At 40.0% G+C, this 14,287-nt stretch overlaps 1 protein-coding gene across 7 annotated transcripts in view; it reads left to right on the forward strand.

Moving 5' to 3' along the window:
- Positions 1-14,287, forward strand: part of INVS (inversin) — a 134,937-nt gene that overhangs the window by 96,419 nt on the left and 24,231 nt on the right. For all 7 annotated transcript variants that reach the window (XM_057498887.1, XM_036888378.2, XM_036888381.2 and 4 more), the window contains one exon: positions 2,865-3,151. In XM_057498887.1, the coding sequence (XP_057354870.1) occupies positions 2,865-3,151 (287 nt within the window). The remainder of the gene's footprint in view (positions 1-2,864; positions 3,152-14,287) is intronic.

Raw genomic sequence — 14,287 nt, forward strand, 5'->3', positions numbered from 1 at the left:
ATTGAAAAGGAAAGCTGTTGGTTTCCTAAAAGAGAGAAAGATGGCCGCTAAAATAAAAATCTAATTTATCACCTCAGAGGCCCTCTTAATGGCAGTGAGATCCATGCAGTGCCAAGCCAGGCAGCCACGCCTGTGTGTCAGGCTGAAGGACCAATATTCTCTTGAAGCATTTCTGTTCATCAGCGCTCCCTCTGCCCGCCAGGAGCAAGGCTATTAGATCAATTAGCAGCACTTCAGCCACTCAGATGCTTTCACCTTCTTCTGAAAAGCAGCCTTGTCCCAGACAGCTCATGCTGAAATGGCACCTGCTAGCACCCACAGAAATCTCAGGCACCGATGGTGGCAGGTTGTCCTACTCACTCGCTTGCCACTTGCAGCGCAGCACTCAGGGGTCAGCAGTTGGCAAGGCATGGAACAAAACCAAAGGCGATTAAAAACATGAGCGCTATACAGAAGTTAGCACAACCCATCTGGCCACTTTCTCTGGGGTGGGACTTGGGGGGAAGCTATTAGATAAGCAAGCCAGGGCCCCGAATCAGAGGCTTCACCACACAGGGAAGGCAGTTGACAATCCTTGATATAAAGTATAACCCAGATGTCTGTCATCTCTGTCTTCCTTGTCCCTTGAGATCTAAATAAGCTTTGCTGATATACACAGTCCACGGTCTGCAGAAATCTGAATTCACAGTCCTCAGTCTGCAGAAATCTGAATTCATAGTCAGCAATCTGAGGAAATCTGAATTCACAGTCTGCAGTTTGCAGAAATCTGAATTCTGTGACTTCTTGCTGGCTTTGGGTCTCTGCCTCCACTCTTGCTTCCATGTCTAGGATCTTAGCTCTGCAACTTGTCAAGTTGCTTATAAAAAAGCATGCATGAGCATGGTAGACCTTACAAAAAGTTGGGGTCATTGAGGAGAATCATATTTCATATCCCATAATGATATGGTTCACAGTCCATATGAGACTTTCCTTATTCTCTGAAGCTTTGCTACTCAAGGTGTGGTCAGAGGACCATCAACACCTAGATAATCTGGGTGCTTATTAGAAAGGCAGAATCTTGAGCCCTGCCCCAGGTTTGCTGAACCAGAAGCTAGATTTTAACAAGCTCTCAGGGGATGCAGCTGATGAAAACATGCGGAGCACAGCTCTAAAGGCCTTGTCTGTCACCTCCCCGTGGGGCGAGTCTCTTCACCCAAGCCCTCGCTTTGTGCAGGACCCAGTCTGTCATCTTTCCCCTCCCTTCTCTTTTGTTCTTTCATTTCTTCCCTCCCTGTCAGGAGCCTCAGACCAATTCTTTGTGTCAGGACACAGCAGCCCCCTTCTCTGGAACCTTGGAGCCTGTCACTGCCTAGGCCCTGAAGGTCTCACCTTCTACCAGCACTCAATCCTGTCCCCAAATTAAATAAAAGTTTAATGTAAAATTAAATATTTTAGTACCCCAAAAGAAAGACTCTGATATCAGCTACTATGATAAAAGAAACCTATCTCATTGCAAAAGAGATCCCAGATTTTATGCAGGTATCTGGTTTCTAAACACACTTCTAAATCAATTCCAGATTATGCACTATCATGTACCTCTTAGACATGGGGAAACTGCATCTCCAAACAGAAAAGTGACTCACTCCACGTCATTTGTGGTTATGGGCAGAGGCAGGACCAGAAAAGTTTTTCTATTTCCCAGTGCAGGCTTCTCTCCACTGCCCCCTCATATTCTACTTTGAACCGAACCCTTCAGTGGCTACCAAATTCTATTCCTGAGCAGTAAACGAATCATCTGGGCAGCAAATATATAGTGGGTGCCTGCTGTATAGCAAGCACTGTTCAAAGATCAGAAGAAAGAAAACAGACCCAGTGTTTCCACACTACTTGCTTTTGCCCAAACTACTCCCTCAAACTGAAGTCCTCATGTGCCCCTATGTGCCTGGCAAATTCCTGCACATCTTTGAGAATCAACAGCTGGTGCCTTCTGGATTCCACCAGAAGAAATCAGTCACTGCTTCCTCTATGCAAGCATACTATTGTAACATTTCTTCCATTATATGTTAGGTATTTGTTTTCTAACTGTCCCCCTCTGAGTAGAAGTTTCCTGAAGGGAGGGTTGAATTCTGTGGTCCTCAGTGTCCAGCACAGGAGAGGATCAGAGGTTTTCTTCCTCCTTTCTTTCCCTTGGAAATCCCTACAATTCAATGACATAGGTCAAAGAAATCCTATCCTTCACACAGCCTCTTCATCCTCAAGCACCTTGCTCCTTTCTGGCCCTGGGCTGCCTCAGACCCATCTGCCTCCCACTCCCACTCTTTTCTAGATCTGGCTTCTCCTGGCCAGTCCTCTTACACTCCATTGCTACCCGAAGGTTCCAGCTTAGCCACCAGCTATTTGTATATGACTTTCTGAAAATCATCCTACCTTCTTGACCTCATCTGCAAACTAAGTGGGTTTGACTCATCAGCTAGAACTCTCAATGGCAGTGTTGCATAGTCAGGTGGGTTATAATCAGCTGTGAGGAGCTTTGTAAGTGTTTCTTGTTGTATAATCATTAAGGTCTGCCAATGGTCTTTTTAACATAGGGATTAAAGGTTACCCTGTAACTGTCCTCAGTTGCATTCTGATGTGCTTTCTGGAATAGGAGAAAAAGGGGTGTAGTTACAGGTAGCTCCAGGGATCACATGCAAACTTGGGGCACACATACCTTGGGAATGTGCTGTATCTCACAGAAAAGTTCCATGGCTGCCTGTCATGTGCGTCTCAATAGGGCAAAGATTGATCTATAAGATTCTTTCAGATCCATCATCTTTTGAGCTACAAGGCCTGAACAAAAGACACTCCTTTAACTTCTTCCTTTTCCTCCTTGGCTTTGCTTCCAGGAAGCGAGAGGAAGAAAACAAGCGAAGAGAAGCAGAGCTGCAGAAGGGATGGCTGAGCCCAGACTCCTCCAGACCCCAAGCCCCTCCCTGTCTGCCCAGCACCCAGGCTGAGCCCCTCAGGCAGGGCAGGACCCCCAGCAAACAGCCTCCCACCAGCGACATGGCCCAGGGCCCTGAGCACAGGGCCTGCAGAGGGTCTCCAGGCAGAGGGTCTCCAAGCAGAGCTCCCCAGAAGGAGCAGCATCTTTCCCCAGACTTGCAGGGAACAGACCCCCGAAAGCCAAATGGTAGGTGTATTGCCTTTGTTATCTGATGCCCACCCATGGACTGTGGGCTTTGTTGAGTGGTATATATAGACTTTTTACATTTAAGGTAATTGTGTCAGTACTTAAGTCTGCCATTTTATTATTTATTTTCTATACATTGTCTCTGGTTCTCATTCCTGTTTTTCTTTTCTTGCTTTCCTGTGGGTTCCTTGAACACCTTTTAGGATTCCCTCTTGACTGATTCATAGAGTTTTTGAGTATATAATTTCTTTAGTTGTGGTGTGGTGGTTGCTGAGTATTGCAGTGTGCTTATACATTACATATATAATATATATTACAAGGGACTTACGACAGTCTACTAGTATCAGCATTTTACCACTTTGAGTAAAATGTGGAAACTTCCTTCCATTTAGGCACCTTTACCTTCCCCACTTTTAAATATCATTGATTGGATATCAGATGGTGTTAAAATTTTTGTTTCAGTCATCGTATTTATAAAACTCATGAGGAAAAGGATAGTCTGTTTAACGTAGCCACATTTCGGTTTTTATGTTGTTCTATCTGCCTTGTGCTCCAGATTCCTTCTTTTGTCGTTTCCTTTCTGTTTGAGGAACTTTCCTTAGCTGATCTGTAAGGGTAGCTCTGCTAGCAACAAATTCTTTGACTTTTCCTTGTCTGAGAATGTTTTCATTTTGCTCCTGAAGAATTGTTAAACCAGACATGGAATTCACAGCTGGCAGGCCTTTTCCTTTAGCACGTGAAAAAGACTGCCACTTCCTTCTGCCTTCCATGGTTTCAGGTGAGAAATCCACTGTGGTTTGAATTGATGTTCTTTGGTAACATTCCTAGGTAACATGTCAAATATTTCTCTCTGGCTGCTTTCAAGGTTTTCTTTATCTTAAGTTTTCAGTAGTTTAATATGACATATCCTGGCATGGATTTTTGGAGATTATCCTATTTGGATTTTGCTTAATGTGTTGGGGGTGCCCAAGATGACCCCTGGGTTCAGTAATTTTCTAGGAGGACTCACAGGACTCAGCACATAGTTGTACTCACAGCGACACTTTATTGTAACAAAAGGATACAAGGCAAAATTAGCACAAGGAAAAGGCATGTAGAGCAAAGGCTGGAGGAAACCTGGTACAAGTTTCCAAGAGTCTTCCTGGTGGAGTCACAGGACTTGCTTCCTCCAGCAATGAATTCTGATATCCAGTTGGGCAACGTCTTGTCTACCAAGAAAACACATGTAAGGCTAGGACTCCAGGCTGGATTTCAGTCACATAGGTTCCCTCTGCCTAGCATATAACAAAATGCCAAACTCCCAAAAGGAAAGCAGGCATTCAGCATAAACTGTATTATTTGCACAAACCATTGTAAACACATCATCGAGCCATTCTTATCAGAGAATGGTGAGAACCCTCCAGAAATCCAAGTGCAAATGCCAACATAGTAAAAAAGGCAAATAATGTCTTAATATTATTATGAAAATAGTTTTGATCTTGTGGACCCCAGAAAGAGTCTATGGTATCTCATGGTCACCTAATACAAGGCTTGGACAGTTAAATCTCTCTCTCTCTGAACCTTAATTTCCTTGCAATGAGGTTATACTCGCTACCTTGCAAAGCAGTTATGAATAGAAATAAAATAATGTACTTATTACAGCCCAAGACCCATAGTAGCTCTTCAGTAACTACCATTATTAAACCTCACAGCTGACGTAGCCAAGACCAACTACATAAAAGTGTACATGAATGGCCACAAATACATCCAGAATATAATTCCAAGACCCACTTTACAGTAACAGCGCATTAGTAACATACACCTAAGGATAGTCTGATGCTTTGTCATACATTCATTCATTTATTCATCAACCAGCATTAACTAGACTCCCATGATGTGACAGCCATTTGAATTTCTCAAGTTCCTTCTTAGCTTAGGGTCTTCATCTATAATATTCCCTCTATACATATGGATAAAAAGTGCCTCTTACTTTTCAGATCTCAGAGTGAATGCACCTTTCTCCATATACATCCATACCACCCCATCAAATGAGGCTTTATTTTCCTGTTCTGTGTTCCCATAGCTCTTCAGTGCTCCCCTATTAAAAAGTTCATGATCTTTTACTGCTATTACTGGCTTACTTGTCTATTTTCTCCACTAGACTATGGTATCTTTAAGATCAGGTTTCCTTTAGCTGTCTACTGGTATGTAACAAACTACACTAAATGGCTTAGAACGACTGTGATTCTGTGGGTTGGTTGGGCAGTTCCTCTGCAGGCTTCACCTGGCCTCATTTATGTGACTGTATATAGGCAGAGGATCAGCTGAATTGGATGGTCTAAGATAGACTGACACAAATGTCTCGCAGTTGATGCTGGCTATCAGCTGGGATTCCTTGACTCTGCTTTACTCCTCCAGTAGGCTAGACTGGCTTACTTACATAGTGGTCTCAGGACATCATTCTAAGAAAGCAAAGGCTTTCTTAAGTTACAAGATCTCTTGAGGAATAGGCTCTAAAACTTGCACATATATTCTATTGATCAAAGCAAGTTATGTGACCAGACCAGACTAAAGAATATGGAAGAATAGATTCAACCTTTGTGCATACTAGAACGAGAATAATTTTGGCTACTAAACAATCTATCACAATTCTTTTTTGGTCATAGATTATTCACATTCCTCCCACATGCAAAATAGTCTCACCCTTATCTCAGCGTCCCAAAATCTCATCCCAGTTATCACATTAAGCTTAAAGTCTGGGATCTCGAGACCTGTTTCATGTCCAGATGTCAAGGTTCGGTTCCCTAAATGTGAATCTTTCTGATTCAGAGACCAGTCAACCAAAAACATCAACCCCCCCCACACACACACACACACCCAACAAGCAATGGTGATATAGGGGACAGAATAACCACAGTAGGAGGCACATAGCCACTAGTCTGTAACAGTTCTGAAAGCCACCCAATTTTACATTAGCAGGGCCCTACTTTGAAGTATGGACTGCTCCTTAATTAGGATCTGGTTTTACCCCATGTGGTGTTTCCTATTCCATTATTCTTGGTTCTTGGCCATCTGGATTTTTGGCTCTGCTCTCTGAGAAGTCTTCTTTCAAATAAGACTTGGCCCATGTTTGGAACTGCGTGGCCTTCTCAGCCTGTTTCCTGCCTATAGGAAATTGGGGCTCCAGAGGCTCCTTTTTGTTTTGAACTGCCTCAGGAGCTCAAGCTGTGGTACTCTCAGTGATAAAGTTATCACAAAAACATCATGAGTTTCCTGTCAGTCTGACTGGTTCACTCCATGTTCCAAAACCACAGTCATAATTATTTTTCGGACAGGTTTTGGGTGGCTACTTTGGGTGGCTCAGGCTGCTATGGGGAAATCCAGTTGAGATTCTTAGAATTTTGTCTAGCTGAGAGTACCTACCAAGGACCATCTTAAATATTTTTGAGGTCTTAATAAAGAGTTACACAGCCGTACTCTTGATGTGACCTTTATCCTTAGGTCATATCATACAATGAGACTCTCTTGCTGGCTGTGAAGAATGAAAATATGAAAAGTTTTCTTTTCTAACCCAACACATCATGGGCTCTCTATATTTCCTCTTGCAAACTGAGTTCTTTCTTTCTTCTCACACCTTACCATATGCAGCTAAAAAAAGGCCATTAACATTTTCTTCAGCATTTCACCTGGATATCTTCTAAGCCATATCTAAAGCCCATTAGGTTTATTTTCCATCTTCTAATGTTACTGAAGGTGACAATTTTGCCAATTATTGTGCCAGTGGATAACGGAGTTCATATTTCTCCAGACTCCAATAGCCACCTCTCCTCTGCTGTTCCGGCCTTCACGAACGGCCTCCTTATTGCCCGCCCAGCTTCCGCCCCCTAGCCAGTCCCAAAGTCAGTGCTGCATGTGTTCGTTAGGCCCAGCATCTCTCTTTTTTTAGGTATCGGTTTCTGTCTGGTTTTCTCTAATGGCATAACAAACAACTTCTGAAACTAAATGGCTTAAAACAACAATGATTTATTATTTCTCTCAATTCTTTGGGTTGGCTGGACAGTTTTTCTGCTGAACTGCATGGGCTCACTCACGTGCCCGCTACAGGGTTGCCAGGCTGAAAGCCCAAGAAGGCTTATTTCACATGTCTGGTGATTGGTGCTGGCTGATACTAGTTAGACTTTCTCTCTTCGCTCTTGTGTACTAGGTGTCCTAGTACATGGTTTTATAATTATTTTTAAGTCATGTAGGGCTCATGAAATGAACTTAGTGGATTGGACCAGGATAGTTATTATGAAATAAACTACAATAGAAAATATCCAAGTATATTGCTCGTTATAAAAGTAGTAAGTTTTGTTGCAGTTGTATGTCTATGTACATAGGTGTGTTTGTGTATGTATATGTGTATATGTACATGTATGTGAGTATATTGGACCACAATGTGAGATTTATTTCTTGAAATAGGCTATTGTTAAAAAAATTTTTAAGTTACTGTTCTAGAATAATGTTGAAGCAGGAGAACTCATTCATTTGAGGGCAGGAAGTGGTATTCTGAGTAAGGGACCTTTGGGAAGAACCAGATTCAAATATGCAAACAGGACCTGCGGGAAGCCCGGCCTGCAGACTTTGAGGAGAGTTGAAGCCAGTGAGCCTGATACAGATGTAAGGAGAGGGAGCTCCAGTTTCATGGGCAGTCTTTACCCTCACTGACCTACCTGAAAGACTAGAATGCAAAGGGAAATAACTCTAGGAATCAAGATTGGCCAATGACTAGAACTTCTCTAGCATGGTGTTTCTGAGAAACCCCAACATAACTGGGCAAAGGACATCCCAAGCCACTTATGTTTGGCCACATAAAGAAGGGTCACAACTGCTTCAGCTGATCAGTGTGGCCTTGAGGGGTGGGAATCACATCAGGAACCCAGGGGTGGGAAATGTGGACCCCTTGTTTTTCTCCATCCTGTCTCCTAGAAGTAGAGAATGTTAGAGCTTAAGGGCCCTTAGAAAGAAAGCATCTACACAGCCTCCTCAGTTCAAGTCAGGAAACTGAGGTTCTGAAAGAGGGGTTTGCCTGAGATCTCTTAGCAGGTAATTTCTTTCTTCCCTCTCAGAGTGATTCTTCTCTTGTCATTTACAATGTGAGGAGAACATAATGGCTAAGTACTGCACAAGCTTTAGAATCAAGTAAACTAGGTTCACATTTAGATCCCACCACTTGATCAAGTTACTTAATATCTCCATGCTTCCATTTCTTTATTTGTAGAAAAGAAATAATGGCTGTCTTGGAAAATCATAAACATTGAGATAACCCATGAAAACATTTAAACACAGTGCCTAAAGCATTCTATAAATAATTAACCTCATTATAATTTAAAAGGAGGGGGAGAAAGGAGATATAATATTTAGAAATATCACTGTTGCTGGGTGGAAGATGAATTTGGAAGACACAGTGGCAGCAGGGTGAAGAGTAGATGAACTTGAGAGGACTGAGGTGACTTGGTAGCAAAATTGCTTGTGGGAGGTGGCGAAGTAAAGTTGTCTTTGAGCCAATGTGGTTTTCAGAAGAGTCAGTGAAGGAGAAACTCACTGTTTTAAGGGCCATCCCTGGTGTTTTCTTATTCTCACCATATGGGCTGCCAGAGCTAGTGTGGGTATGACTGGTGGAAGTATAAGTGGACCCTACATTTGTATACGTACAAAGGCTAAGACAAATTCAATTACTGCCTATGTGCCGAAGACTCCCTATTTTCTTTGCACCAATTATGTATATTCAGTTATTCACTTAGGAAACCCCAAAGGCATCTCAAACTCAGTCAATCTAAGACAAAACTGATGAAGATTTTATGTGCACTCGTTCTCTATTCTGGCCACAGATGGACATACTCATCGTCTCTATGTTCAATCTAAGAGTAAAATCTAATAATTATCTTCTTTTCCCTTACCACCCATGTCCAATCTGTTACATTTACTTCCTAAGTATCTTTCAGGTCTATTCTCTCTTTCTCATCCACCACTACCACATAATCTATGTAACATCTTATCTTCATCTCTAACATGAACTATGCAGTAGCTTCCTAACTGGTTTTACCTACTCTGACTCCCCTAATACAATTTCTTCTCCATTAACAGATCTTCTCAAAATAATAAAATCTCATCATATCTCTCCCCTGCTCAAAGCCCTGGAATCAATCACTTCTCCAAGGAATTTTGGTTCTTTTTGTTGAAGAATGGTATTAGAAACCAAGATCTGTGTGACAGGTGGATACATTACGATTGGAGTCTCACTGCTCCTACACCCTTTCAGCAAACAGAGCTAAGAAATATTTATATCTATTTCTGCATCTGTCTGTGTATATGTGTATTATACACACATGCACATATACACACAAACCATGAATTCATACTGATACCTCAAATTCGATTCAACAGCAGTTTTATTCTAGCGTCTTTCTTTATTTGAATTATTTTTCTCCAACAGTGAAAGGTCTGGCTCCTGTTATCTATGATACATATGCTTATTTGTTCAATTTTAGTATACACATAGTCTCAGAATTGCTAACCCATGCCCCTGTGAGAAACTAACTAGAGTACAGTATTCACATACATTTTGTTTTGTACTTAGTATTAAAGTAGTCAGGCAAAATATGGTTTTACAGACTTACTTCAGTCAGCTCTTTTCTTCTTCATCTTTTATGTGGTTACCTTATTTATTTGTAATACAGTTAGGTTTGTTATTGTTTATATTCTATTTTGGGTTCTTTCCCACATCTTAGTTGATTTTAATTGTTGTGCCTTTTTTTGTAGTGGGGTACTTTCTATTCAAACAGAAAATAACATTTTTTTTCCTAATTAGTGAATATGCATTACAAAAAAATTTTAAACAGATAAAAGAACAAAGAAGAAAATAAAAATATTCCCTAATCTTAGGATAAACAACTGTTATCACTTTGGTACAAATCCTTCTACTAGAACTTTTTTTTTTAATTCAGAAAATTGTGGGCATCCTGTTTTGAGATATTCATACATTATCTCTTTGTTTTCAACAAAATGCTAGTAGCTGCTTAGTATTACAAAAAATTATGAATACAGCATGATATATTTAATCATACCTGTATTGTGGAACATATGCAGTTTAATCATATCTGTATTGTGGAACATAAGCTAAAGAACCTTTCATATAAATTTTTGTGTACTCTAGTTTTTTGTATAATCTAGTTTGTGTAATCTCTAATTTTTATGACTCTTTAAACATGCTGCCAAATTTTATTCCAGGGAGGTTGCAGAAGGTCTCACCCTTCAGAAGAAAAAAGAGAAAATTCTCTCCAAACATTTAGGCAATGATTTATTCAATCCTAGTTAGCAGAATGAATTTTGTCATATTTATAATAGCTTTGTGTATTTATTTTCTGTATTGTTCGTTGATGTCCTCTGTCAATTTTTATATTGGTTTTTATTTTCTTAATATTTCTAAAATCTCTTTATATAATAAGGATAGTAGTCTATCATGTAAAATGAATGTCTTTTTTAAGTTTACTTTTTAATTCTAATTTTTTTTCTCTTGAGATTTTTCTCCTTGTGTTATGCTAAGAGGTTTTCCCCACTTCAAGATCTAATAAACACATATATTTTTTATTTTTACTATTTCATATTTAACTTGTTATATAGTGAGGTTGGAATCCAATTTATTTTTAGAGGGTAAGCAGTTGTTCTGCCATATACATGGAATAAGCCACGGTTGCAACACTGGCAGAAGGTTTTGTGAATGATGGCTTCTGGAGTACAGCGTCCCTCTCTGAGTTCATACCCAAGGGCTCTGAGTAACTCAATCCTCACCACAAAGTCAAAATGCTATGTTTTAATATATATATGTATTTTATATGTCAGTTTATTTTTAGCTGTCCTTTCTTTCTCACTAATCTACCTATATTAATACCCAAATCATATTTTTTTATCATTACTGGTTAATAGTATCTAATAATATCCAGCAATCTCTTCATTATTTTTATTTGCTTTCCTCATAATAGAGTTTACTTTTAAGAGCAGTTTTATATTCACCCACAACTGAGCAGAAGGCACAGAGTTCCCATATACTCCTGGCCCCACACATGCACATACTCCCCAACTATCAATGTCCTACACCAGAGCAGTGCATTTGTTAATCAGTCTACATTGACACTTCATTATCACTCAGAGTTTGTAGTTTATGTGAGGGTTTATATCTGGTGTTGTACATTCTATGGATTTTGGCATGTGTATAGTATCACACAAAATAATTGCACTGCCTATATTAGGGTTCCCCAGAGAAACAGAACCAATAGGATATATATTAAAAAGGAGATTTGTTATAGAAATTGGCTAACTTGATTATAGAGGACTTGAGAAGTCCCATGATTTTCAGTCTGCAAGCTGAAGAACCAGGTGACATGATTTATTGAGCGTGAAGGCTTGAGAACCAAGGGAGCAGATGGTGTGAGTCCCAGGCCAAAGGCCTGAGAATCCAGGGCTGATGGTGTAAGTCCTAGTCCACGTCTGCAAACCTGAGAACCAGGAGCGCCTGTGTCTGAGAGAAGCTAGATGGCCCAGTTCAAGCAAAGAGAGCAAATTTGCCTCTCCTCTACCTTTTTATTCTATTTAGACCCTCAACAGACTGAATGATGCTCACCTGCATTGGTGAGAGTGATTTTCTTTACTCAGTCTACCATTTCAAATACTAATCTCTTCCAGAGATATCCTCGAAGACATACCCAGAAATAATGTTTTACCAGCTTCCTGGGCATCCCTAATCCCAATCAACACAAAATTAACCATCATACTGCCCTGAAAATCCTCTGTACTCTGCATATACATCCCTCCCTCCCTCGAGCCCCTGGCAACCACTGGCCCATTTATTGTCTCCGTAGTTTACCTTTTTCACAGAATGTCATATAGTTAGAATCATATAATATGTAGCCTTTTCAGATTAGCTTCTTTTACTCAGTAATAAGCCTTAGTTATATTCATGCAGGTGAAGTAACATTTTACTTAGGAATATCCTCATAGCTTAATAGCTCATTTCATTTTAGCATTCATTTCATTACTAGTTCATTTCTTTTTAGTGCTGAATATTATTCCATTGTCTGGATGTTTCACACTATGTCTATTTAACTACTGAAGGACATATTGGTTGCTTCCTCCTCATCCCTGGACTACCCAGTTCCCATTCCTCTCTTCTTCCTATGCCTTTCCCACCCCATCTCTGTAGGTATCAAATATCCTCCATTTCTGGCTTATCTTTTCCATATTTATTTTATACAAATGAACAGACACAGTATAATTTCTTATATCGCCTTCTTACATGAAGAGTAGCATAGTTTACTTTTTCACACTTAAGAATAGTTAAAGTCTCTTTCTGAAAACACATTATCTAGATAACCTGTCCATTTTATTGTCACTTCTCTCCCGCTCTGAGTATTTTCTTGTCTTCTCATCTGCCTGTATATTTTTATTGAGTGCTAGGCATTTAATATTTAAAAATTGTAGAAATACCTGAGAAGGAAGAATAAAGTGGGGGGATTATGCTCCCTGACTTAAAACTCTACTACAAAGCCACATTAATCAAGACAATTTGGTACTGGCACAAGAACAGACCCATAGACCAATGAAATGGACTAGAGAGTCCAGATATATAAACCCAAGCATATATGGTCAATTAATATACAATAAAGGAGCTATGGATATACATTGGGGAAATGATAGCCTCTTCAACAACTGGTGCTGGCAAAACTGGACAGCTACATGCAAGAGAATGAAACTGGATTATTATCTAACCTCATGCAGAAAAGTAATATATGTCACAAAACCTGAATATAAGTCATGAAACCATAAAACTCTTAGAAGAAAACATAGGCAAAAATCTCTTGAATATAAACACGAGCAACTTTTTCCTGAACGCATCCCCTTGGGCAAGGGAAACAAAATAAAAAATGAACAAATGGGACTACATGAAGCTAAAAACCGTCTATACAGCAAAGGACACCATCAGCAGAACAAAAAGGCATCCTACAGTATGGGAGAATATATTTGTAAATGACATATCTGACAAGGGGCTAACATCCAAAATATATAAAGAACTCACATGCCTCAACACCCAAAAAGCAAATAACCCTATTAAAAAATAGATTTTAATAGGGCAGAGGATATGAACAGACACTTTTCCAAAGATGAAATTCAGATGGCCAATAGGCACATGAAAAGATGTTCCACATTGCTAATTATCAGGGAAATGCAAATTAAAACCACAATGAGATATCACCTCACACCAGTTAGGATGGCCAACATAGAAAAGACTAGGAACAACAAATGTTGGCAAGGATGCAGAGAAAGGGGAAACCTCCTACACTGCTGGTGGGAGTGTAATGTAGTTCAACCATTGTGGAAAGCAATATGGAGGTTCCTCAAAAAGCTCAAAATAGAAATACCATTTGACCCACAAACTCCACTCCTAGGAATTTACCCTAAGAATGCAGGAGCCCAGTTTGAAAGTCATATGCACCCCTGTTTATCAGAGCACTATTTACAATAGCCAAGAAATGGAAGCAACCTAAGTGTCCATCAGTAGATGAATAGATAAAGAAGATTGGTACATATACACAATGGAATATTATTCAGCCATAAGAAGAAAACAAATCCTACCATTTGCAACAACATGGATGGAGCTAGAGGGTATTATACTCAGTGAAATAAGCCAGGCAGAGAAAAACAAGTACCAAATGATTTCACTCATATGTGGAGTATAAGAACAAAGAAAAAACTGAAGGAACAAAACAGCAGCAGACTCACAGAACCCAAGAATGGACTAACAGTTACCAAAGGGAAAGGGACTGGGGAGGGTGAGGGGGAAGGGAGGGAGAAAGGGAATAAGGGGCATTACGATTAGCACACATAATGTAGGGGTGAGCATGGGGAAGACAGTATATACAGAGAAGACAAGTAATGACTACAGTATCTTACTATGCTGATGGACAGTGACTGTAATGGGGTATGTGGTGGGGACTTGATAATGGGGGGAATCTAGTAACCAGAATGTTGCTCGTGTGATTTTATATTAGTGATACCAAAATTTTAAAAACTGTAGAAATAACTTGAGATCTAAGATGATATTAATTTCTCTACATTGGCGTC

This window comes from Manis pentadactyla, chromosome 3, assembly GCF_030020395.1.
Source record: "Manis pentadactyla isolate mManPen7 chromosome 3, mManPen7.hap1, whole genome shotgun sequence".
NCBI classification, from domain to species: Eukaryota; Metazoa; Chordata; class Mammalia; order Pholidota; family Manidae; genus Manis; species Manis pentadactyla.